General features: G+C 38.5%; 2 protein-coding genes across 2 annotated transcripts; one reads left to right on the forward strand and one right to left on the reverse strand.

The window, feature by feature from the left end:
- Positions 1 to 1,283: 1,283 nt before the first annotated feature.
- On the forward strand, positions 1,284 to 10,256 carry LOC121511451 (cystatin-F). The gene is made up of 4 exons (XM_041790144.1): positions 1,284 to 1,919; positions 2,734 to 2,912; positions 5,644 to 5,763; positions 6,651 to 10,256. The coding sequence occupies exons 1-4, from the start codon at positions 1,871 to 1,873 to the stop codon at positions 6,729 to 6,731; spliced, it is 429 nt and encodes a 142-aa protein (XP_041646078.1). The 5' UTR covers positions 1,284 to 1,870; the 3' UTR covers positions 6,732 to 10,256.
- Positions 10,257 to 10,600: 344 nt separating this feature from the next.
- On the reverse strand, positions 10,601 to 26,990 carry LOC121511425 (adipocyte plasma membrane associated protein). The gene is made up of 9 exons (XM_041790107.1): positions 26,833 to 26,990; positions 23,499 to 23,615; positions 20,817 to 20,932; positions 19,490 to 19,582; positions 18,376 to 18,492; positions 16,652 to 16,826; positions 16,338 to 16,472; positions 16,065 to 16,257; positions 10,601 to 14,429 (listed from the first exon to the last, which is right to left on the reverse strand). The coding sequence occupies exons 1-9, from the start codon at positions 26,913 to 26,915 to the stop codon at positions 14,220 to 14,222; spliced, it is 1,239 nt and encodes a 412-aa protein (XP_041646041.1). The 5' UTR covers positions 26,916 to 26,990; the 3' UTR covers positions 10,601 to 14,219.
- Between the last annotated feature and the right edge of the window lie 48 nt (positions 26,991 to 27,038).

The following is a 27,038-nucleotide window of genomic DNA, read 5'->3' on the forward strand; positions in this document are numbered from 1 at the left end:
GCTTGATCCCTTTGTTCCACAAGTTATTCGAATTGATTCATTGACCCAGGGTAGAGAATGCCTCCTATTTGATTTCTTTATGATTTTTAAGAACCTTTCCAACAATGCCCTCCAGAATATTCATGAATTCATCACAACAAATGTCTGCATCATCATTTAGTACATTTTCCCACTGCACCTTGTTGAGTTCACGTTCTAAAACTGGAAGATCACGTTTTATAATAGACAATACATGGGCTCTTGTTTGATTAGGAGTTCAAAACGCTTCTTAGACAGCTTCCTAACAACTAAAATTATGTTATGGTCAGACATTCTGGTCAAGAAATTACATGACTTCAACATGAGTTCCTTTCCATTCGAGAAAATCAAATCCATTTGTGACCCACTGGATTTTGTGATCAGTGTAAACTATTAATTATTTGACTAAAATCAAACTTTATTGTTAAAATTTTCAGTCGCCTTTTCTTGTTTTTGCTTAAGCTTAAAAAAGCATTAAAAAACTTCCATTTTTGCATGTTGGCCCCTTGAGCTATTTTTCATTTTAGATGGTCAAAATCACAGACAAACTCAGAAATTTAGTGTTAATTGTACAAAAACACTGTCAACATTTTCTTATATGGAAGTTTTCCAAATGTTCAGTCCTTATAATGGTTCTGGAATGATCAAATCTGTTATTTTAATGATCAGTGGTATAAAAAAGATGATCTTCCTTTGTAGTTTTGATAGCGACAACATCGTCTTAGTCGCACTAATAGATTTGCAACATTTGGGACGGTGGGAGACCCTTTGTCCTTCTCTCCTCACAGTTCCAACCACATTCCCAAATGTTACCAACATATTTGTGCAATTTAGAGTGTGTTAGGGAGTTTTCTTGCAATTTGGGGAATAAAAAAAACAATAAATTATCCTTTTTCTTGCCCACAAATTTATTGATACATTTTAAAAACTTGATGTGTTGCCTAGTCCTTCCTTCAACAGGGTAGGCATGGGCAACATCCTTTAGAGGCCCTGGTGACTGCCAGCCTTTGCCTGATGGTAGAACTATCTATGCCGCCTCCTCTCATTGTCAAAGATTATACACACTTAACTCTCTGCCACCTCGAGCCCTCATGGACTAACAGGCTACACAACTGACACTGTTAAAGTCTGTGAAGGTTTGAGGGTGGGGGTCAGGATCAGGAGGGCCTCCAACAGAGAGAGGAAGCCATGAGTGATCTGAAAAAAGGAGGTGGGGCCTGAACTCTGATTACAATCATCTGTGAAGAAGCTGAGCTGCTCTGCATGAAGCCAAACAGACATTTCACCACCAGATCAGGCCTGACCGAGCTCGAACCTGAACCAGGGGACATTTCACCCTCAGGACCAGGCCTGACCGAGCTCGAACCTGAACCAGGGGACATTTCACCCTCAGGACCAGGCCTGACTGAGCTCTAACCTGGACCAGGGGACATTTCACCCTCAGGACCAGGCCTGACCGAGCTCTAACCTGAACCAGGGGACATTTCACCCTTAGGACCAGGCCTGACTGAGCTCTAATCTGAACCAGGGGACATTTCACCTTCAGACTGGAGGATCAGGCCTAGCTGAGCCCTGTGAACCTGTACCAGGGGACATTTCACCATCAGACTGGAGGATCAGGCCTGACTGTGCTTTAACCTGAACCAGGGGACATTTCACCCTCAGGACCAGGCCTGACCAAGCTCTAACCTGAACTACCAGCAGAGGAAGTGAATTAAAAAACAGGAAGTGAGCAAACAGGGCCGGCGTGCTGAGTGTGAGGAAACAAACATAAGAGCCTGTTGGTGTGAACAGATCTGGTCTGTGGTCAGAGTGTCGACACCAAACAGGAAGCAGAGGCACAAACAGATGCATGATGGGACTGAAGACGCTGCTGCTCCTCTCTCTGCTCGCTGTCCTGGGTAAAAACAAAAAATTAATCTATTTATAGATTTTTAAAAAGCTTTATTTTTTTCAAATGTTAGAAATGTTCTGAATCAGGTCTAAAGTTCTGGTCTTCATGGAGTCAGGCCTCATCTTCTACTTCCTGCAGCTCTCTACTGTCAGCTCTTCCTTCTTTATCGTATTTAGACAATCTTTTAAAAGTTTTCTATGGTGGCCCTGAAAGGCAACTGCAAAATATTTCCCCACGGCAGAATCATCAGTGTTACTTTAAATCCTTAAATGTTAAATTTAACACTTTCCCGAGTTTAGATAGTTCTCATGGGTTCATAGTTAGACTAACACTGTTCAATGTTTTTTAATCATTTAACCCTCTTACTGTGTTAACACTCAGTGTTATTTTTCATACATTAACCCCAGCTTATTGTATCATATTTGGTATATACTTTGATGAGACCTCTATCTAACCAATATGATCAGTAAATTACTTTAAAACTTTATGAATACAGTCTGATTCATTTATTTCTATTTAGTGTGTGGACTCGTTTGTCCTGGTGGTTACTATTGTTGCCCGTAGGCTAACATGTTGTCAGTAACACCCAGTTCTAAAAGTTGACAAAAGAAGTGCTTAAAAGGAGTGATTTTTTTTCTCTCTTTTTTAACGCATGTGAGTTTTCATCCTCTTTGAAGTCAATGATGCAGATTTAATACTTAGATAAAAAAATTATTTGGCATCAAAACTCATGGTAGACTCAAAAAGTGTGAATGTTTTATTTTAAAGGTCATAATAAATGAAAGCTGTTAGACCTGAGTCCGTCTCTCTCTCCTATGTAGGGCTGATGTTGGTGGCCGGTAGCCATCATGGCCGCTCCATGCCTGGATCTCCCTTCAACATCAGCAGGATCGACCACGGCCTCCAGGAGGTGGTCCTCTCTGCCGCCTATTCCTTTAACAACCAATCAAACGACGCCTTTCTCTTCAGACCCTCCACCATCCACAGTGCACAGAGACAGGTAAGACACTTGTAATCATGTAACCATGACAACCATGTAATCAGAGTACAAATACTTCATTATTGTATTTATGTACCGGCATCTGTACTTCACTAGAGATTTATGCTTCTGGAGACTCTTTTTCTTTACTCCCCATATTTGAACACAAATATCTCTACTTTCTACGCCTTACATCATTAAAACAGGCTCATTAAGAGTGTCAACCTAAACAGATGAAAGAAAATGTGATCGTAGTTCAGTCTGAAGCTGAAGAACATCTGATCTTAGCTCAAAGAGGAGCAGAAGCACTGCAGTGTGTCTCCAGATCATTTCAGGCTGACATGACAGGTTATAGTCTTCTTAATCCCAGAAATCTGAGATAAAAGTCAGAATAAGTGCAACAATTCTAACTGTAATATTTGAATTCTGAGATCTAAATCAGGATATCTTCAAACTCTGATTGTAGTTTCAGAATTTTGTTTTGTTATTTTCTCACATATGAAACAAATATCTACAATTTTTTAAATAACAGAATTATGAATTAATTGTCAGAAATTTGAGAAAAAAATGCCAGAATTCCGAGATTAAGTCAGAATAATTGCAACAATTCTAACTGTAATCTTACAATTCTAAGGTCTAAGTCAGGATATCTTAAAATTCTAAATGTAATTTCAGAATATAGTTTTGTTGTTTTCCCACATATGAAAAACATCTCTCCAGTTTTTCGTTTTTAATAGAATTCTGACTTAAATGTCAGTAATTTGACTAAAAAAGTCAGAATTTTAAGAATAAGTCACAGTAAGATAAGAATTCAAACTTTAATCCCAGAATTCCGACTTCAATCTCTGAATTCCAACTTTAATCCCAGAATTCCGACTTCAATCTCTGAATTCCAACTTTAATCCCAGAATTCCGACTTCAATCTCTGAATTCAAACTTCAATCTCAGAATTCCAACTTTAATCCCAGAATTCCAACTTCAATCACAGAATTCAAACTTTAATCCCAGAATTCCGACTTCAATCTCTGAATTCCAACTTTAATCCCAGAATTACGACTTCAATCTCAGAATTCCAACTTTAATCCCAGAATTCCGACTTCAATCCCAGAATCCCAACTTTAATCCCAGAATTCTGACTTCAATCTCAGAATTCCGACTTTAATCTCAGAATTCTGACTGTTATCTCAAAATTCTGAGATTAAGTCAGAATAATTTCAGAATTCTGACTGTTCTATCAGAATTTTAAGACCTAAGTCAGGATATTTAAGACTCCAAATGTAATTTCCAAATTTAGTTTTTCTTATTTTTCACAAGTGAAAAAATCTCTACATTTTTTTAAAATAACAGTTTTATGACTTAAATATCAGAAATTTGACTTAAAAAGTCAGAATTCTGATGTTAAGTCACAGTAAGGCAAGAATCCTTACTGTAACAACAGAATTATGACCTTAAACTCGGAATTCTGACTTTTCCAAATCAGAATTCTGAGATCAAAGAGATATTGGAGATGTAAGTCAGAATAATTGCAGAATTCTGACTGAAGACTCAGAGTTCGTATTCTAGTCTCAGATTTCTTTTTTCTCAGAGTTTGGGGGGAAACCAATCTCCAAATCTAGTAGAAGGAACTGAAATAAATTTAAGGGAAATATAATTAAAAGTGGAGATTAAGGAGTGGCAAAAGTGGTAGAAGTATGGTGAAAATAGGTTAAATGAGGCAAACAAGGTTATAATAGTTTTGGATTTTTAATCAGTTATTTATTTATTTATTTGTTTTCACTTTCTGTGTTCATTTTCAGTTTAGTTTTAATTCATTGTTGCTGCTGGTTTGTTAGTTTAGTTTAGTTTTTGTTTTACAAAAATACTTCATTTTAGTTTTTATTGGTTTTATTTATTTATTTATTTATTTTTACCGATAAATGTGAGGGTTGAGTGAACATCATACATTTTTGAAAACATTCAAACAGGTTAGCCTTCTTTTTCAATTTATGTATGTAAAGTTGAAGTTTGAATACAACTCTAGACATAAAACAACCACTGTGTGAAGTCTTAACCAATCAGATCAGGCCATTTTACACTCCCCAGACTTGTGTGTAGGTGCCAGTCAGTTGGGTTGTGTCAAAGACTAAAACTAAGGATATTTTGTATCTATTTTTATTTTATTTTAGTTCATTTTGTAAGTGCACTTTACAGTTTTAGTTAGTTTTCGTTTTTTAGTAAAGCTTAGTTTTTATTTAGTTACGATTTAATAAAATAATTTTTGAATTTTATTTTTAGTTATTTACTTAGTTTTAAGTTAGCGCTAATAACCTTGGAGGCAAAAATGGCATAAACAGAAAAAAGGGGAGGAGGAAAAAAAAAAGGCTAAAGGTGTGTAAAAATGGTGAAAAGCAGTTAAAAAGGGCCAAAAATGGATTTAAAGTTGACACAAATGTGGCACAGTGGGTGTAAACAGCAATGAATAGGAGTTAAAGTGGCATGAATAAATGATGTAAACATCAGAACCTAAAAATAGTCTGATACTCTCTACAGCTGGCTGTCGCCAGGATGCTAGCACCAATGCTACTGATCCAGCACAGTTGCACTCTTTTGTTTTCTTTTTTTTTGTTTCAGTTTCATGAAATGACTGATGCACCAATAGAGGGTGTGAGACTGAGGGGAGTTTAGGGTCTGAGAGATGAAGAGCAGAGAAACCTACTCGTCCTCACTGTTCTGTGTGTTTGTGATAATAATTTTGTGTGTCTGTGTGTTTGAGATTGTGAAGGGGATTCGGTACATCGTAGATTTGGAGATTTCCAGAACCGTGTGCCGTAAACGAGACAACAACAGCGACCTGTCCAACTGTGACTTTCAGCCCAAAGGTCGTCTGCACCAGGTGAGCTCTGATCAGGTGATGAGGACTAAAAAAACAGCTGATCCTATTAGAATAAATCCATCAACGCACATGTGGCCATCGGTAATCTGACCACCGGCTGTTGGCTCATTTTACAGCAAAGACAATCAGAGCTGATGTGTTTGTGTTTGCTTTGGTATGATAAAATAGACATTTCCCTTGATCTTACTAAGAGATTCCCAACATTCTGTCACATACACACACATCATCTCAGTCAACCTCCAAGCTCTATAACTCCAACTCAATTCCTGTTGAAGACTTCATTTTATTTTTGAAAAGTAGACAAATGATTCAGCTATTTACGCTGGGTTCACTGCTGTACTGTCTTTGATAATTATTGTTAAAGTTTGATGATGATCTTTGGCTCTCAGACTTTTACCATATGTGTGTATGTGACAGAATGTTGTGACACTCTCAGTGAGATCAAAGCAAATGTCTCCTGGAGAACAGCACAGCGGCAACAGGCAGAACTAACATGATTGGACCATCCTCTTCCTGTTTCCTATTGGTTGGTTCGTCAAAAAATCCAGGAGTAGAGTCTAGGTACAAAGAGTTTGCTTTGATCTCACTAAGAGAGTTCCAACATTCTATCACATACACACCCATAGTAAAAGAGAGCCAAAATCATCATCAACTTTAACAATGGTTATTAAGAATCTGTCAAAGATATTAAAAAAGTGAACCCAGAAAAAATAGCTGAATATTTTTTGTACTTTTTAAAGCCAAATGACGTCTGTAGGTGGAACTGAGTTGGAGTTATAGGGCTTGGAAGTCGACATAGCTAAGTGTGTGTGATAGAATGTTGGAACTACCTCTTTTTTACTTAGATAGCTGAAATGTGAACATCCACTTCTTCTTGTGTTTTTCAGACTTTTCGGTGTCACTTGGAGGTTTGGGTGATTCCCTGGAAGAATCAGAGCATGACGCAGGAGTTTGTCTGCAAGGCCTGAAACCACCGTAAACTGACCGTAACCTTCATCTTCTCCATCATCTTCATCTTCAGCCATCTTAATCCTCAGTCGTTTAGTCACGTGGAGGTCCCAAGCAAAGACCAATATGAGACCCTTTCCTGTTTATCTAAAGTAAATCCTAGTGAGAGACCTAAATAGTTTTAAGCTCCTCTTTTCAGGAAACAAAGTCAGAGAAGGACAGGACATTCTCACATAATAAATCCAAATCCACAAATAGCCAAGACTCCTCAGCTCTTAGAAGAGCGGATGTGACAACAATCTTTCCTTTATGTTGACTGTCATTTGTTAGCAACTTTTACAAAAATTGCCCACTCTGTCCTACTATTTGGCAAAAGGACCCAACATCTCCAGCTTCACCAGCATCCCATCCTCTGCCTTTGATAATGACATCATCAGAGCTTAAAAAACATTCCATCCTTGCCTTTTGCATGCAGACAGTCTAGAACCCCCTGGTTTTAGTCATTCGAAAAAGTCCTTAAAATTCATTTCCTCTCCACTTTTCCAGAACCCCATTGAAAACTTGACAAGAGTAAGAGTATAGGAAAGGACAACTGTTGTGATAAAAGATTCTGACTGCTCTTACCCTGGGTGGATGTTAGCCTTATATCTCCACAGGATGAGGAACAGTGACTGTTAACATCTAGAACAGAATATCTACGAATCTGAACCCTCTTCAAATGTTGCAATCCATTTAAACTCGGAATTTAGAAATGCCAAGTCAAAAATGCACCCTGAACTTGTAATTCTGAGTCAGGAAGTCGGACCGAGCCCCAGTATCCCCAGAGTTGAACAAATTTTTTCAGGTGTGACATCATCCCCAGCCCAGAGGCAGACTTTACCATGAGGTGAAGGTAGGCAATTACCTAGGGTCCTGGACTCCTAGGGGCCCTGTGAACACATTATTAGTTTAACTCCTTCTTCTGCACCGGCCTGTATTCATGTTTCAGTATTTTGAAGTTGGGCTGTATGAGGTATGTCGCAGTAGCAGTGGCATTAGTCTCCAGTGATTCCAGAGATCATTGCTCCTTTAAGAAGAACTCACTGGTTGTACCAGCCTGGAAGCTAGGCTATACAGTGTAACAGATGGGTACGGGTTTCTCTGCTGAATTTAACGAGTTTTTGGAAAAAAATGGACCACAAAAAAGTTGGCTGAAAAGTATGCACTACTGAAAAGTTTTGAAGCATTTTATTTTTTACCCAGAAAGCCTCTGTGTGTTTGTCACTGTTTTGCAATGCAGGCTTTGGCTATCGGGTTTATGCTCTTGAATTTCAAAACAGAGAGAAAAACACGAAGGCTTTCTTGTTTAAGAGTAAAAAGCTTTAAAAGTTTTCAATAGTATTGAGCCAACATTGTTTTGTGGCCCATTTTTACCAAAACCTCACTAAGGCCCCGTCCACACGGAGATGAATTCAGGAGTATATGCAAAAGTTTTTTTGTACTGGCGTACAAAAACGACTACTGTTTTGTCTCCGTGTGGACGGCCATCTGCATCTTTCTTGAAACGATTACGTCACACATGGCGTAGCTCTCTGAAGACGCCTGCTCAGGTCTGGCCAAAACAACTACAGCGGACTACAGGGTTGTGTTCGTCCTGCAGAAGCTACTGTGCTTGTTATGGCTTTTACAGCCAAATCCTCCTTTACCACCACCGTGAAACGCACACACCAGATGTTTTTAAATCCAACGTGGAGAACAACCAGGAGGGCAACTAGAAGAAAGTTTGTGTCAGTTTTCTGTGATCTTCTTCCCTCTTTTGGTGCATTTTTGTGGCAGCAATCCAGCACCACGTACAGGCTTAGCACTACAGCGTTTTCAGTCATGTTCAGTGGTTCCATGCTTACGTGGATATTTCCTGAAACGATTGTGTCTTTACGGAAAACTTTCTTAAAACGAAACAGCAATATATACACTGAAATCACTGGAGGCTAATGCCACTCCTACTGCTACGTAGCTCATATAACTCAACTTCAAAAATACTGAAATATCCCTTCAACATGTCATTTGTTGCAGCTAATATTTTACTAAAAAAATTTAAAATATTATTTTACTATTACCTTTCTTTTCTTTTAACTAAATTATTTATAATTGACATCTGAGAAATGTAGAGGTTTGGCCATTTTTTCAGAGGGTTTAGTTTGTAAAAACATGCTCAAAACAAAAACAAAACAAAAAAAAATCTTTTTTTTTTTTTTTTGAGGAAATTGTCATTTTCTATTTAAATAAACATTCAAATGTAGTATTTCTCACCCTAAATCTATTTACAGTCTCCAAATTGACATTTTGGGCATTTAAAAAAATTGCCAAACAATAGAGTTTGGTAACATTTTGATTTTTTTCTGTTTCTGGTGCTAAATCAATACTTTTTATACAGCACTGGTGACTAAAAGGTTCCTGAATCGACATGTTTGAGGGGAATAAACATGTGTTGAAAGTCAGTGGGAGAATAAAAGGTGCCATAAAGGATTTGCAGAGATATATTTATAAGGTGCTGGTCAAACATGGGGTGTAAAAGGAAACCACTGTACCTTGACACATCACACAAATTAACAAATCTCTATATCTCTAGTCTTAAATTTGGTGGCAGGTTGTCAAAAATATAGTGCTGATGTCTGTGTTGTAATTCTGTCTGGTAGGTATCGGAAGTGTTGGTACTGGTTGTCACTGGTTCTCATCCCCACTAAACAGCCATTTACAGTTGGTTTACATTAAGTTTATAATACTTCTTTCTCTGCTAAATAAGATTTGAAAAGGGGGGAGAAAAATGGATGTGAAGGGCCCTATGCCAGTGTTCACTTTGGGCCCCAAAATTGCTAAGGCCACCACTGTCCCGGCCCCAATATCAGACTTCCATGGTAAACTGAACGCAGCATCAGTATGAGGGGGCGATATTTAAGTCCTTCTGTTTTGTGATGGTTTTAATTGAATCGTTTTGTTTTATTCTCTATTTATCCATTCTATCTTTAATTACCTTGTTTCTAAGTTGATAAATACTGAAGTGTACTCTAGTTCTGTCATTCTTTCAGCTCATTGTTAAATTGTGAAACTATAAACCACAAATAAAAAGCCTCCTATAAATATTTTCTTTCTTACTTTTATAACATAATGTATTACCCAGCCCTACCTTTCGTGGTTCTATCTTGAGGTCCCAGGTAGTTGCCCTTATTGCCTGATGGTTGAACCTCCTATAAATTAAGGCTGACTCCTGTGTTCCTCTGCTGCAGTGAAAGAAGAGATGGGCTGTTTGGTTGTGTGGTGTGCAGATGAGGCCCTCTGCTGGTCAGAAGGAAGCACAGCAGCAGGAATGTTCCATCAGAACATTAGAACCACGTTAACCTTAAGGAAAAACAACCCAGAAAGATGTGACTGTAGATGGCGGGAGATTTAAAGTTTTCCAGCCTTTTGTTGTTTCATCCCTACTTTTTTAAAATTTGCTGCTGCCATCAAATTCAAAATGAGCTTATTTTTTAGATAAAATATGGGTTTATGAGATTTGACATTGACTTTTTTTGTTTACATTTTTTTTGTGTTCCTTGAATATTTTTGTTTCTTTTCCTGTTTTGTAAGTTAGTTTTATAACTTTTTAGCAGAAAGTGAGTTCTTAAAATTAAAATCTTGTATGTGTATTTGATGTGTTTTAATAAACCTATTTACAAACGCCACAGATTTTTGGTATTGATAGGATATCTGTTAGCTTCATGTCTGATAGAAACACCCACCATTTATCTGCTGCTAATGTTGACAGAAGCTCATAATTCCAGAGGGATCAGAAAACTCCACTGGAGGTTTCAGAGAACCTGCAGTGACTCAGAAAAACTCAGAGCAGAAGATTTGATGTTATTTTTATTCAAAAGCTGCAAAAAAGATTTAAATTAAGGAACAAGTGCAATCCGTTTTCACATACTGAGGGAGAAAAAATAAAGGAAGAGAAAGATATAAAACTGCAGTAAATGTTCTTTTCTCTCAGCAGATCTGTGCTAACACTTATAGAAATGTGAAGTTCTAAACTTTCAGTGCAAATCAACAAAATCAACATCAGAAATCAAATTTGGCACCAAGTTCACAAAAAATAAACAATAGAAAACGTCAAAGCAACACACAGAAGAGAGGGAAATCTAAATCTCTACAAGGACTGACAGTTTCGTCACAAACTCAGGCCCCCACTTTCACATAAAACAGATGAATTCATCTAATCACAGCAGGTTTGATCCAGACAGGGGCCTCTTTCTAAACCAAAGGGAACTTTTTTAATGGAATGATAATAACACACAGGTCATCCAATCTAGGCCTGGATCATATATCAGGTTTGAACAGGTATGGATGTACAGTATATTTTCTAAAGTGACAGGGTGTGATTTGATCGGTTTGCTCGATATGTTGATGAAAAAAAACATAAGTTAAAGAAAGCTGTGTCTAACACCTGCAAACATATTAACTGCCCACAGATCTGCACCTTTAAATGTAATAATCCCACAAATGTAACAGCAGCTTTAATAACTATTACATTTGCTGGGGTTTATTATGTTTATGTGAAGGTAAAAATCACTGTCTCTCTAAACTGATTAACTTCACAGTTTGAAGATGAAAAATCAAAGTTGTGGTCATTGTTTGTTTGTTGTTGCCTTTTTACAAGTGGCAGTTGGTTCAAGCCAGCTTAAGCTTAAGTCATATTAAAAAAAAACAAAACAAACACAAAAAAAGACAAACACATGAAAATGAATAACGGTTGTTGTTCGTTATGAAAAAAAATATAAACTCTGCACACAGTAAAAATTTCATAAATACATCATGTTGGCAACATTTGGAAAAGTTGGTGGAAATGGCAAAGAACAAAGAAAGAGAAAACATTCTAATACTGGTCATATGTCATGTTCTAATTATGGTAAAGGGCTGTCCATCTTATTCCTAGCTCCCATGATGCTTTGCTTCAACTCTGGTGTGACTTTCAGTGCCACCAATCAAAGTGGTATTTTCCATAATGACAAAATGCAAATCCTAAACATAACAGCGATTCAGACATTGTAAAGTTAGAAAGTGATCTGTTACACTTTAAAAAGGATATTTTTACTCTTCTGCTTTCTACTGTTGAGAGGAAAATAAAAGAAACGACCACAGATAACTGTTACTGACATATTAATAGGAAAGCAACACATCATGGCACCATTGACAGAAATTCAAGAACAGATGAGAAACACAGTCATTGACATCCCTCAGTCTGGATAGGGTTACAAAGACAGTTCTAAGGCTTTGGGACTCCAGAGATCCACACTGAGAGCCACTGTCCACAAATAGGGAAAACTGTGAACAGTGGGGCCTACCAAAATGACTCCAAGACTCATCAATGACTCATCCAGAAGGACCAAGAACAACTTTTAAAGATCCTCAAAGGTATGGATGGAATACTTTGAAAGCTTTAATGACATCATCTTCAAAGGCAAGGGTGGAATGTTGGTGAAGCTGGGGATGTTGGGGGATTTTTCCCCAAAACCAAGTGGAATAGTGGCCGAGTGATCAAGATTGGTGAATCTAAAATCCCGTATTATGAAGAATCCCATCCCTGATGCAGTCAGCAGCAAACAGAATACTTTAAACACCACAGCTGGCAAAGACCAGAGGTTAAACTTATTTAAACATTTAGCTGGTTGCCGTGGTTCTTACTAAATGTAGGATTCATTCCTTTCAAAACAACTGCTGTTGGTAGTAAATCCCCAAGGTTAGCTCTTGGGTTGAACATATTTCTTAGTGTCTATATCAGCAGAAATTCCATCCGTAATCATATCTAGATTAGAGAACCACCATAAGGTGGATAATACTGACTCACAGATCAGAAACAGTAGTTAGCAGCCCCGTTTGATCTCATCAATCACTAGCGGTCTCCACGCGCTGCAGCAGAGACGTTAATACCAAAAAGTAGAGATGTTTGAAACACAGCAGTTAAAATTTGTCGATGGAGATGAGCTTGGAAAGCAGGTTTTGAGTCACGTGACTACTCCACAGTCACATACTGATGGTGAAAGCTGCTATGTAAAGAGACCATCAGTCTCAACACGTCCTTTTAATAAAACACTGATGCAGCAGAGGGAGCAGTTCCGGAGGGAGAGTCATTCCCCAAGGATATGTCGACATGTGACTGTAGAAGCTGGGGTGGGGGTTAAAAGAAAGGAACAAGTTTTAAAGCCGAGATCAGATCCTTTTAGTATTATGATGGTCAGTGTGTCAGATTAGGTGATTATATGGAGTCATTATTGTTTCAAAACTTTTCTGTTTGTGGTCTAAATGTCTGCTTGATCTCTAATTCTCCTGTCATTCAGGTTTGGATAAAGTACCAATCTCTGACTTTTCTCTGTATACGTATGAAACTTGTTGCTGTGCTGTTCTCCAGGAGACATTTGCTAGTGGTGTGTGGTCAGCCTTAGTGAGATCAAAGCAAATGTCCCAACATTCTGTCACATTCACACTCATCATCTAAGTCCACTTCCAAGCCCTATAACTCCAACTTAGTTCCTCCTACAGACTTCATTTTGGGTTTAAAAAGAAGACAAATAATCCAGTTATTTACGCTGGATTCACTTTTTTGCTATCTTTGAATGATTTTTGACAATTACTGTAAAAGTTTGATGATGATCTTTGGCTCTCAGACTTTTACCGTGTGTGTATGTGATAGAATGTTGGGATTCTCTCAGTGAGATCAAAGAGCAGCACAGCAACAACAGGCAGCGTTAACATGATTGGTCCACCCTCTACCTGTTTTATTGGTTGGTTCGTCAAAAAATCTATGAGCTGATGAAACACAATTTTCAAAGCTAACGTCAGGCTTCACCAGAACTAAAGAAAACGTCCCTTCTATTCTCAGAGGGACAAAGTGTTCATCTGACGATCACTGAGAACATCGATGCGTTCTGAGGTTCCTGAAGGGCGTCTGCTAATTCTCGCTAACATTTCTCTATTTCCTGTCTATCATGGTCACCCCTTTAAGATGCATCATAAAAGCAGGGATGTTGTACTAATGTTTCCTTGCTAAATTTTTGGTTTGCTTACACGTGCAGAGCGCTCTGTGCTCTCATTGGCTGATGCCTGTGATAAGATGAAACAGATCGTAGAAGGCAAAAAGAAAAATCCAACATGCTAGACTTCCTGTCTGGAAGTTGAGAGGGAACAGGTTTTGGGAACAGGTCCTGAAATTCCAAGACTGCTAGATCAGGATGGTGATAACGGGCAGTCTGACCTCGGCCTCAAAAATGAACATGAAAACACTATCAAGCAGTTTACCTCAGCAGGTTCTCCTTCGATTTATCCTCTGGGGAGAATGAACTCTATTGTGAAACCTCCCTCGCCCTCTGTGTCTGATGGATTTATTTCACATCCTGTTTAATAAAATCAGTTAAATATCAAGGTCTTTTTCTTCAGACATGCCCATGACTCACAAACGTCCGTCTGTCCGTCTGATGGTTCATTCATCGGTTGTTCTTCTAGACCTTACTGAGGTCAAGTTTAGCGATGTATGGCGAGCGGAAGGAGCCCAAGTACAGACTCCCATCATGCTCATGTACCTCACTGACGTAAGCTGCCACCAGGCCGTTGGGGTCGTGGAAGCTCCGTGTGCAGATGCCACCATCGTGGAGCTCTGCAACCAGGCTGTACCGAGGGACAAACTTCATCAGGACGTCCTGACTGAAGAGCTGGAGAGGAGGGAGGAATGTTAGAGGGTGAGGTTTAGTGAAGGAAGATTAAGGAAAGGCATGGATGGAATTAAAAGAAAAAAGGAGGTAAGAGAAGAGCGTTTATGCCTGCAGGACGCTTTAAAAGGACCTGCCATAAACTGTCATGACCTCCTTGGACTGCTAATATTTTCAAATCCTACAGGGAGAAACTTTAGGACAACTGTGGGTCAAAGTTGAGACTTTAGGCAGAGATCAGGGTGCTGCTATCCTCATGGTCATTGTTCATACACCCCATATACAAATTGAATTCAATCCAGCCTGTGAATCCAGTCCTGTCATCACATCTTTACTTCTGAGAGAATCTGCCTCTCTAAAATGCTCCCTCTATACCCAGTCATGTTACTGACCTGTTGACAGTTTACCTAACTCAATGTTCCTACAGCTGTTGATCATGCACAGTTGAACAGGCAAAGTTAGAACTCTAGTTAATAAGCTACGCAAGGGCTCAATTTACTTAGCTGACATAGCACACAGTTTAATAAGCCTGGCTAGCACAAAGGTAAATTAACTAAACTAGCACACAGTTTAATTACCTGAGCTAGCCTGCTGTTTAATTAGCTAAGCTAGTATGCTGTTTGATGAGCTAAGCTATATCACAGTTTAATTAACTAAGTTATAACACTGTTTAATTAGCTAAGCTGGCATATGGCTTCACTAGCTAAGATAGCGCACTGGTTAATTAGCTAAACTAGCACAAGGCTTTAGTAGCTAAGCTAGGACACAGTTTAATTAGTTAGACTAGCTCCCACAGTTTACTAAGCTAGGACACAGTTTAATTAGTTAAACTAGCTCCCACAGTTTACTAAGCTAGCACACAGTTTAATTAGTTAGACTAGCTCCCACAGTTTACTAAGCTAGCACACTGCCAAATTAGCTAAACTAGCACAGGGTTTAATTACCTAAGCTAGCACACAGTTAAATTAGCCAAGCTAGCACACTTTAATCAGCTAAGCTAGAGCACAGTTTACTCAGCTAAAACAGCCCACAGTTTAATAAGCTCGGCTAGCACAAGGTTTAATTAATTTAATTGTTTAATTAGCTAAGCTGGCAACTGGGTTCATTAGCTAAGCTAGGGCACTGTTTTATTAGCTATGCCAGCATACAGTAGCACTCTTACCTAAGCTAGCACACTGCCAAATTAGCTTAGCTAGCACAGAGTTTAGTTACCTAAGCTAGCACATAGTTTAATTAGCCAAGCTTGCGCATGCTTTTATTAGCTAAGCTAGATCTTACTTCACTTAGCTAAAACAATGCACTGCTTAGTTAGCCTGGCAACCACACGGTTTAATTAACTAAACTAACATAGTTTAATTACCTAAGCTAGCATGTGGCTTGATTAACTAGGCTAGCATGCTGTTTAACTAGCTATGGCGGACTATCGTTGTAGACTTTCCTTAAAACATCAGTAGGTCAGCTGTTTAAAACTCCAGTTCAGAGGCAAACTCCTTTCTGTAAACATCAGGACATGACTTTGGCTGAGTCCTCTTTCACTGCCCCCTCTGGTCTCTCTGCTGTTGAACTTATCATCTTTAATCCACAGATCTCACAAAGCCCATGAAAAGCTCTCTTGCCCTGTCCAAGGATTAGTTTTACCTTAAAGATGAATTTCTTGATCCAGGGTCTCTGGGACAGGAAGTCCAGCATGGAGAAGCCGGGATTGGGTCGTACTGCAGACATGGCCACCCAGTAACCTCCGTTTGAGCTTGGCCGGATGTTGTCGGGGAAACCGGGCAGGTTGTCTATGAACGTGTCCATCCCACCTTTGTTTAGACCGGCTACATGGACTCTGACACAGGAAGCTAAAGTTTAAACCTCCATGTTAGCCCCCCCTACCATCAAACTAGTGAGTTTACAGTTTCCTGGTACCTGCGTATTCGGGCCATCGTGGTCTCTGCCACCAGCACAGACTCCTCATCAGGCAGCAGCTGGATCCCATTAGGGAAGCGGAGGTTCTCCATCACCACCGTCAGCTCTTTGGTCTCAGTGTCGAACTCCAACACTCTAACAACAGGAAGCAGAACGATAATGATCAATGAGACAATAGTTCACCTGGTTTTAGAACAAGACAGGTGTGGATTAAATCAGATTAAACTTTTTAATAAAGTGTAAATAACTCAGATCAGTCCTGTTCCTAAAGGTCAGGACTGCTGAGTAAACAGTCAGTGTTGATGTAAGCTCACCGTCCGTCAGCAGTCGCCTCCATAATCAGGTTCATGTAGTCCCTGCGCTGCCACCTGCTGCTAGAGTCGGTAAAAAACACCTTCTTCCCGTCCTGCGTCACCGCCAGGTCATTGATGAATGACAACTTCCTGCCAGCGACCTCCTCACCGCCCTTCACCAACCTGGTAGACTCACCTGCAGAGAAACAGAAACAAACAGAGGCTGTTAGGATGCAGCCGAAGCAACGCATGAGAGAAAAGAAACAACAAAGGCAAGTAGAGGATGTTTTAATGCTGCTGGAGAAATACAGGGGCCCTAAAGGACGACTGCAAAAACATTTCATTAAAGGCAAAAAAGTTTCATTCAATAGGTTTGCAGTCACATGATCCTGAATGTCTGTTGGGGGTCAAATATCTGCTGATATATTTGATGTAAATGTCAGGCTGGGCCAACAGACCTATGTCAACTCGAGTCTTTTCTTTGTTCGTTCTAATTTCTTAAGTTTAAATTCTTCTCTTATGACTTAAGTTTGTTTCTTTGTTCATCCTTAAAATATGAAAATATGTCGAATTTTTGCACTAACACACACACACACATATATATATACAGTGCTTAACAAATTAATTAGACCACCCTAACCCTAACCAAAGTAAGGTTTATGCCACAGCTGCCCTAAATTAACAGCATTGGAAATTACCCAAATCATTTTTTATGTTTCTGCAATGGTTAATACACCAATATGTAAAAGCACTTTTAACCAAAATGATATTTTTAATGCTAAAATACAATTATTATTGTTATCCATAAATTTTCAAATTTACTGATTTACAAAAAAACTGAAAAAACAGTAAAGCACATTAGTATTTCTTGATTAATATGTCAAATTATAGTTATTTACTTGCATTCCTGAACAAAAAAATTAGTTTTAGTGGTTGAATGTTGTGCTTGATTAATTTCTGACTTCTCAGAGAAGCCCAGTGAGCCGGCTCAAATTTGGGTGAATTCAGTTTGAAATCCCTCATTCCTGTTCAAAATGGTAAAATGTGGAAAGCTCACTGAAAATGAAGGGGTCCGCATGAAAGCACTTGATGATGCTGGATGGTCTTTGAAACAAATATGACAGATGGTCTAATAAATTTTTTAAGCACTGTGTATATATATATATATATATATATATATATGTATATATATATATATATATATATATATATATATATGTATACATATATATATATACATACACATATATATACATATATATGTATAAATATATATGTACATATATATATATATACATACATATATATGTATACACACATATATATACATACATATATATGTATACACACATATATATATATATAGATATATATATACATATATATATATACACACACAAACACACACACACACATACACACAATATCAGCACTCAGGATTTATAGAGGTGAGACCAGGACTGCTCAGCTATGCCCACATCCATGACCTCCGTCTCAATACTACTTCCTGTTTTGAATGGAGGACTCAGTCCAATAAAAACATCCCCTCATAAGGATTATTTACTAAACAAAAGACTACTGCTTAGTTTTATCCATAAATTTCTCATAATAAGGGAGAAAAGCTGTTAAAAGTGCACTTACACATGTGCTCTAGTGTTGCTTCTTGCGTGAAAGTGGAAGTAACTAAAAATAAAGATGATTTTAACCTTAAGCCTCGACTAAATCTAATGAACACCTTCCCTTACCTGTGGTGGGGTTGACCTCGAACAGGCCCAAGTAAGCGTCCGCTACAAACAGGGTCCCGTTGGGTCCGATCCTGATCCCCAAAGGCCTTCCACAGCTGGACTCCTCCTCCCTGGACCCTGCAGACAACATCCAGTTAAAATGGGGTTATTTTCATTTTCAGGTCTCCTGATTACGGGATTTATCTAAACCCTCATCAGCATGTAGCTTTATAGTACGGTGTGCCCCAGGGGTCAATGTTGGAACCGATTTGACTTTCTCTGTACCAGTGTTAATTTTAACAGCTATGTCTATTTTCAATTTTAGTCTCAATCTTTAGATTAAATGCCTTTCAGTTTTAGTCACATTTTAGTCACTTCTACTCTTTTTTAGTCTAGTTTTAGTCCATAAAAAGTCCTCACATTTTAGTCTTAACTTTTAGTCCAAGCATTTATTCTCTTGCTTAAATCTGGTACCAAACCATGGTAGTGGGTTCTCTACACTCTGCCAAACCTGGGGTCCCTGCTTTCTTCAGCTGAGAGGCAGAATAGATACAGATGCAACAGATTTAACCATAGTGGAGAAATATCATGGATTTTGAATGTCTGATGAAAACTAAATTACATTTTTGTCTAGTTTGAGTCATCTTAATGAAAACTAAACTTACTTTTAGTCAGTTTTAGTCATCAGAGATCTTTTTTGGTTAGTCTTAGTCTAGTCTTTGTCATGGAAGAAAGGTTGTCAACGAATATTATTAGTCCTAGCTTTCGTCAACAAAATTAACACGGCTCTGTTTTCAAAAATTGAGCAGGCCTGTTATATTTGAATTTATCAATGAAAACTATTAAAACTGATGGGATTTTTTTTCCAAGTGGATCCTAGGGTTGCTTAGCTTTTCTTAGATGTGAGTAGGGGAGGCCTGAGGAAAAAAGGTTGTGAACCACTGCTTTGGAGTGATGGTTGTGTCACTTTGTGGTCAAGAAACTGAGTGCTCTGCTCGTTAAATCCAGAGAACAAACCAATCAGAAAGTAACCCTGGAGTCTGAATGTGAGCATGTTTACAGTCTGTGACCTCCTCAAAGGTCAAACTCTCCACAATAACAGTCATATTTCATATCAAACCAAACTGGGTCTCACCACAGGGAAGTTTTCCAAGTCTCGCCACTGTGTGAATTCTTCGACCAATCAGCTTCACAATTTTCCCGTCAGCAGTTCCAGTGTAGAGAACATCTGTGGGGCAAAAAGACCAACACCAGTCATGATATAAAGTTGCATATTGACAAGAGAGAAAACCCAGAATTGCAGATTTTAAAATACTGGATATTTACAAGAAAAAATTGGAAATTTACGAGTTTAAAAAGTTTTTAGAATTGTAAATTTCCAACCAAGTCAAAGATTTACAAGAAACCAAAATGACAACAGTGGTTGGGTTTTTTGACTTTGGACGTTATAATCTAAAAAATTCCAAGTTTTGGTCCATGTACATTTACAACTTTTGAAGTTTTAATTTTCTATTTTGTTCTTCTATATCAACTTTTAAACTTGAGAATTTTTGTTTTTTCTTGAAAATTAACAGATCCTCTTTATTTTTTTTCTAGAGGGGCCCTTATACAGTTGTGATAATGGATAGTTTATAAATTGATCTTTTGTCAAGAACATGTCTCTGTAAGCCTATTATGTTGAGATTTTGTCAATAAAAACAATTTAAATTGATGTGCGCAATTTCAAAGTGGGTCCTGGGGGGTGTAGCTTTTCTTAGACACGAGAAGGGCTAAGGAAAAATGATTAGGAATCACTGGTCTAGGGTACCGTCCCGGTGGATAGTAGTGTGGTCGTTTCTACAAGCCCCTGGTCATGCTATGGATGTCCCAAAAACCGTTGGCAATCTCTGGGTGTAATACCAGGTGAAAAGGCCCGGACTAAAGAAATGCTGTGAAGCTTAATCACGGTGGCCGAGCAACATGTGTACATCAACATGTTTAGAGCGTGACTCTGGCCGTCCTGCACCCCCTCTCCAGCCCCAGGTTGTGCCCGTGCTAAATCCTTAGTGCCCTCCATGCCTACAACTTTTGCACAGGACTGTTTCACACTGTTTTAATGTACAGATCACCAGGAGTCTAAGATCTAACTCTGTCTAGTTATCAGAACCTTCAACAGAGCAACAGGAAGTATAACAGATCCTTTCAGATTAAAACAATATTCAGCTAGTTCTGATTCATGCTCAAAATAATGACAGGAAAAAAACAAGAAAGGACATATAAATAATAACAAAGGCAGTTAGTTTGCCACATCATGATTTAAAATGATTCTGAGTATCTGTGATGTTTAATGAGAAGTCAGACTGGAACACGTGCTGATACTGGTACTGGTCCCGGTGTCTGTGCATCCCCAGTTAGATGCTTTCACTAAATTTCTACATGCTTCAACCTTAAATTAAACATAACACAGAACTAACTTCACTGACCTCCGATGTTGGCGATGGATTCTGGTCCGATGAGCTGGTCTTCAAACAATCTCGTCGCCTCTCTGAGCTTCAGGTTCGGCTCCCAGCAGCCCTTCATCACCGGAGGTTCTTTTAAACTGCACAAACAATAAAGTCTATTAAACGACAAAGTAAGAAATAAAAGCATACCTGTAGAAGTTAGAAGATGAAATCACCCATCTTCATTCTAAGCATGAGGCCAACAATAGACGATATTTATTTAATCATTTATCTGAGTTTTTACATATCTAAATTCAAAGAACTAATTCTAACTTTTATTAATCAGATATCACAGAACACTGATGTAAAGATGTCTGAATCTGGGTTAAAAACACATTTAAACAGGTAAAACACATGCACTTACTATAGAAAATTAAAAAAAATGTCATTTTTTGTTTGACATTCTTTCTGCAGTATTTAGTCTTTAACCCTGTTAAGACCTTTGAACTGATTCAAGTATGAATGCTGCTCTATAAATAAACCTCTGTTGATTATTTTGATTACCATGTCTTTTTCTTCACTGCTCCTTTTCCCCATTTATCCTCCTCTTATTGACTCCTTTTTGTCCTTCTCTCTCTTGCATGTTTTATTTTCCTGTCTTTCTCTGCTTCCCCTCCTCTTTCTCCCTGTTTTCTCCTCTTTATTTGCATTATCAATGCTAACACTTAACTGCTGGGGTGAACAGCGCCCATAACTGCTCTTTAACACCATTGTTATTGTGTTTGGCAGGTTGCTGTATTTGGCAGTGTTACTAACAATAATGTCAGGATGAATTAAAGAAGAGTAAAAAAAAATGGGCTTAACTTTCACCCTTTCTACAGAACTACTCAGGTATCCATCAAGTAAAAGTAGTGTGAGTGTTTCATTTGGAGTTTACTTTAAGTATTGCGACACTACTGATGAGTCATACAGAAAATATGAGCTTTATCTCCAACCAGGCTTAGATAAAATCATCATCTACAAGTACAATTTACAGCGTTAATTAAACTCATATAGGGGTAAATCCCACGCTGTAAAAGTGTTTTATTTGAGTCACACTACATAAAGTTAAACTACACTTTTAAAATAAATATTTTACAGTCTGACAGAGGTGCACCAACTCTTTAAAGTCTGTGGTAAGGTGGGTCTCCTCTGGCAAGAACAAAGCAGAAAGTCAACCTCACAGCAAGGAAATGCATACTGATGAAGAATAGTCACCATGAATTCCTTAGGAACACCTAAAGTCACAGGTGGGAGCTCTAACTCAGTGGATAACTTCACTCATGGTGCAAACACTCCACCAGAAACATGAACAAAAGAACCCCAGTAGTCATCAGCTGTTTTGAGTTGTGATGTGGACTCATTTTTTTCTCTGTGTGCTACTGTGGAGTCAACAGAGAAGGAAAAAGTACAACAGTGTAGTACTCAAGTTAAAAGGAACTATTACTTTGGTTAAAATGCTTGTAAGTAGAAGTAAAAGTACTCATTTCAAAATGCACTCAAAAAGTACAAGTACCCTAAAAAACCTACTCATTTACAGTCATTTGAGTAGATGTAATCAGTTACTTTCCATCCCTGAGTGTTAGTGACTGTGGATGAGATCTATGAGGGCTCAAAATGCTGTGTCTTCTGGTCTAGGCTCGCCCTCAAACGGGTGGTCGGGTTGTGGTAGAAAAGCGAATCCCCTACCACACTGGGCTGCCAAGCCGAGTCAAACCAAGTAGAGCCGAGCCGCTCAGTGTGATGGAAAAACCCCATAAAGTTTCTAGTTTTGTTTGATGGACCCTAACCTTCATCTGATTCCAGGATTAACAGGATTATTCAGATTTTCAGACTATATGACAGAGAGGGCAGGAAGCTCACACCATCAGTTTGATGTTTTCCTGTTTTCCTCACACTAAAGGGTTAGTTTCTGTCTCTGTGTATCTGTGAGCCTTTACTGCTGGACTTCAGTAGGATCCTGAGATCTTCCTCTCTCTAACAGTCTATAACGTCACCAACTACTGAGCATTTCATACTTTTAATCAGAGTGTTTTCCTTAAACTCCCAAACAGCCAGAATACCGGCTGGTGCAGTAGAACAGGTAAAGTGAATTTTGTCTCCCCACTAATCTGGGGCCCTAGGTGATCGCCTACCTTTGCCTAGCAGTAAAGTCTGCCTGTGACTGTTCCTGTCACACTGCTCTGCTATTCTTCTTCATCATTATTCCAACTTTACAGTTTCCTGTGATGGTTTTAGTTTTTTTTTAAAAACCAAATCATACATTATCACATTTGGTTTAGAAACATTTGTAGCATAAACAGTTTAATATCTGAGGTTTTAGCGTCTAGATGAACAGCCCTCATGCATCTGATGTTGTTTCTTAACTGAATTATTAACCAGGACAAGCAGCAGAGTCAGCAGATTTTCAGATATCTGCAGCACAAAGTGAACCATGAGCTCCCTCACAGACAAGCAAACTGTGGTTTATACAAAACAATCACACAAACAGAACAGAGCAGCATTTTAAACTGAGTCTGTCATCAGAGACGGATCACAGAACTCAAATTCAGGGCTGAAAAAAACCCTAGACTTTGAGCTGGAGTCTGGGGCAGGATTGATAAATGATCTATAAATTAGAAATCATTAATATAAACTTGGTTTATCTCAAACAGAAGATGCTGGTGAGTAAAAGTGTGAACCCACATGAATACATCAGGATGGATGGGAGACTCCAGGATCAGGATGATGACCAGGAGAGGAAGCAGCAGAAACCCACCCAGAGAGAGCAGAGTCACCTGGAAAACCCTCCCGCTGTAGGTGCTGGAACAGGAAACAGAGTCAGGACACTTCAGGAACAGGACCGGATGTAGGACACGGTCTAAGCTCTGATTTAGACATCAAGAAGATAAAGCAGGCTACATCAAAGATGGTTTTAGGATATGGTTCTAAACTCTGACTGAGCCATCAAGAGGGCCAACATGGGACCACACAGGAGACGGTTTTAGGACAAGGTCTAAGCTCTGATTTAGACATCACGAAGGCCAACAAGGTGCCAACTGGGAGACAGTTTTAGGACTCTGTCTCTACTCTGATTTTGCCATTAAGAAGCCTAAAGCAGGCCACACAGAAGACTGTCTAGAAACGGTGTAGCTTGTTTTTCTTGTCAAGTATAACAGAAAAAGGTGAAGTTATAAGGTTTTTACACTTTATAACAGTTCAGTTCAGATCAAAATAAATAAAAATAGTCTATTTATAATTCTATAACCACAGGAATATTTAACATTGTACACTTAAAATGACCCTGACTGTTGTCTCTCTTGCTGTTGTTTTCATAAATTTCACAATATTGTGGTTTCACGGATTAAACGATGTTACTAACACTCCTTAAGACTGGGGCTGGGCACTTAATCGCAAATTAGATTAGATTGCAATATGGCCTGCTGCAATTTACAAATCACAGAAGTTGCAAAGTTTCTTTAACTTGAAATGTGTCAAAAACCAGTTTAATAAATCAGATTTTTGCAGCAGCAGAGATTTTATGCACATTATGCAAACATTCAAGTGTCAAATTTTTTATAACAGTTTACAAAAATCCTCCCTTTTGTGTTTTATGAATGTTACCTAAAATTGATGATGCTTAGTGTGAGTTCACAAAAGCCATACCCCAGGTTGTGATCAGGTGACAGCCAGCTCACCTCCTCCACCCCAGCCGCCTCCTTTTTAGCATAAAGCTTGTTGCACCTCCCTATTCAGATTCATGCTGCTATGGATTATTTCTTCTGAATAATTTCATGTTTTCAATAAACACTGTCATAAATGTATCCATTATGGATGTTTCTAGCGATGCACTCAAAAGTCAAAGCATGCTGCTGACTAACCCAGGGAGTGTCTTTAGAGCAGAGCCTTCTCTGCCAACTAAAACTGTAGTAGATCCATTTTTCAGTAAAATGGTTAAATGTATGATGAGTGTCCTGGCTGAATGTAGGCTATAATATGGAATGATTTATTGCTTGAATTTGTAAAAAAAAAAAACAAAACAAAACAAAAAAAAAAAACATAAAATGAGGGACCTAAGAATAATTGCATATTAAATCACAATTGCAATATTGGAGAGAAAAAAATCGTAATTAGATTATTTTTGCAAATCATTCAGTCCTACTTAAGAGGCGGCCTGAAACCTTTGTTATCAGTTCAGCTGTTCGACTCATATCTTTAATAATAAAGCATAAAGCGCTGTTTAAAATATCCTGACCCAAAACTTTGACTTTACAGCGTCATTTAATGCTGGTTTGGATGACACTGATGAGCCTGGTAAGCCAAGCTATTGTTTCTAGTGACAACACAACCAGGCACAGTACAAATAAGTATCATAACTATCATTTAGGGGCATTCACACACCAGAATGTTGTTCAATGCCTTAATATTTTTCATATCATGTAAGTCAAATCACAAGATTTATAAAGCATGTTGGTCTGGGAGAAGTCAGACTACTTCCATGGTGGAGTAATTTGTGTTTTATGTTTAAAAAAAAAGCATTTTGAATGTGGTCAGTGTAGCAGAAAGATTTTGAATCTGAAAGGCTGATCCAAAGTCAAGACAAATTTCATGCTAAACTGGGAATAAAAAACATGGAAAACAAAAAACAAATCACTTCCTCTTTCTCCTTTGTTTCCCAAAAGAAATGAATTATAGAAGTTTTGTTGTGATCAAAAAAGGAAGGTCAAAGAACATAACACTCCTGATGTAACATTATTTTCTCCATCTGTGTGACCTGCTGCAGGTGTTGTGAAAAAGGATGTTACTTTTCCAGTGTTCTGTTTTTTGATTTCCCTTTTTGATCAGAACAAAAAACAAAAAGACGAAAACAACTGTGTTCATTACACTATATTCTGGAAAACAGAAAAAGGTACATTTTTTGTTTTCCTTTTATTGCTAGTTTAATCTGAACTGCTTGAAAGAGCCAAGGGAGTTTTTTTGTTTTGTTTTGTTCTCATGCTTTTAAACAATAAGTGTGTTTTTTGATTTGGTAATTTTCTTTTTAAGTTAAAAGTCTGTTTGTTGTAAATTAGACTGACTGTATATTGGTGTTTCACCTGATAGTTAATTGAACAAGTTTTAAATGTGCATTCATGTGCCGCCTGTTGGTGTTGTGGCTATTTGCATCCATGTTTTCTATCAATACAAAGCATTTTGAATTCGTATTAGTGTGAGACTTCATGGCCACCATACATTAAGCACGATAATAACTCACAGCATTTGTATGCCTTTACCCCGTTTGTTGTTAGATACTGGACATAGTAAAGAAGTGGGAAGTTATTCAAATACAGATGTGCAATCAGCTACGTGCCATTTTAATAACCAACAATCGGAACAGAATTATGACTGAGTTTAAACTTGAATTATTTGTACACCCCTACCGTCTTCTCAGCCAGGATTTCGAACAGAGAACTTTGACTGTCCTCCATGTTTGTTTTGAAGTTTGTTTACGCCATATTATCACATGGTGGCTTTGGTACAGGACTGATACCACCAATACTGAACCACAGCATCCCTACATCCATATCCAGGACTTCAACTTTATATCCTAAATATCAGCATTACATGATCTTTACTAATTTGGTAAAAGCACCTTAAATACAATAACAATTCCACTTTGACCACAAATGTCACATCACCGATTGAATTCTCACCTAATGGTGGTTATTCTAATGTAAACAATGTTTTTACTGAACATTTGACCTGACAGATACTGTTTAATCGTCAACATAACATTTTGTACTGATATGATATTGTCTTATTCTTAATCTCGTTGAAAATATATCAGTAAATATTAAAACAGTATAATCTGCCCAGCCCTCCATGTTCGGTATCTGATCGGTTAAACTTCGGTTGAGTAATCGGATCCCGGAAACACTGAGCCTCTCCCTCTGCGGCTGTTTGGGTGACGGATGGTCCCATTACGGTTCCTATCGGTGCTCCTGTTAAGGTTCCCAAACCGGGATGTGGGTCACGGAGCGGTTCTGGTCCCCTCTCTTACCTCGATGACTTGTAGCGGTGCTCCGGCAGCTCGTCGGTGATGACCCGCGGTCTCTGCACCCGCCGGAACCGAAGCCCCTCCATCTCATTCGGGCTGGACTAGGATAGTTTGCCCGGCACGGTTCACTAGGGTAGCTGGAGCTGTTTGACCCGGGTGTAAAGGAGATAACCCCGTGGAAAGCCGCTGACCATTCTACCGGGGCTCTG

Source organism: Cheilinus undulatus, linkage group 6, assembly GCF_018320785.1.
Source record: "Cheilinus undulatus linkage group 6, ASM1832078v1, whole genome shotgun sequence".
Classification (NCBI taxonomy): Eukaryota; Metazoa; Chordata; class Actinopteri; order Labriformes; family Labridae; genus Cheilinus; species Cheilinus undulatus.

Coding starts and splice junctions, on each gene's coding strand:
- LOC121511451 (XM_041790144.1), top strand. CDS start 1,871: ATGATGGGACTGAAGACGCTGCTGCTCCTCTCTCTGCTCGCTGTCCTG. Junction 1,920..2,733: donor CTCTCTGCTCGCTGTCCTGG/GTAAAAACAAAA, acceptor TCTCCTATGTAG/GGCTGATGTTGGTGGCCGGT. Junction 5,764..6,650: donor CCAAAGGTCGTCTGCACCAG/GTGAGCTCTGAT, acceptor TGTGTTTTTCAG/ACTTTTCGGTGTCACTTGGA.
- LOC121511425 (XM_041790107.1), bottom strand. CDS start 26,915: ATGGAGGGGCTTCGGTTCCGGCGGGTGCAGAGACCGCGGGTCATCACC. Junction 23,616..26,832: donor CACCGCTACAAGTCATCGAG/GTAAGAGAGGGG, acceptor TTCCTGTTCCAG/CACCTACAGCGGGAGGGTTT. Junction 16,258..16,337: donor ACGATGGCCCGAATACGCAG/GTACCAGGAAAC, acceptor TTCCTGTGTCAG/AGTCCATGTAGCCGGTCTAA.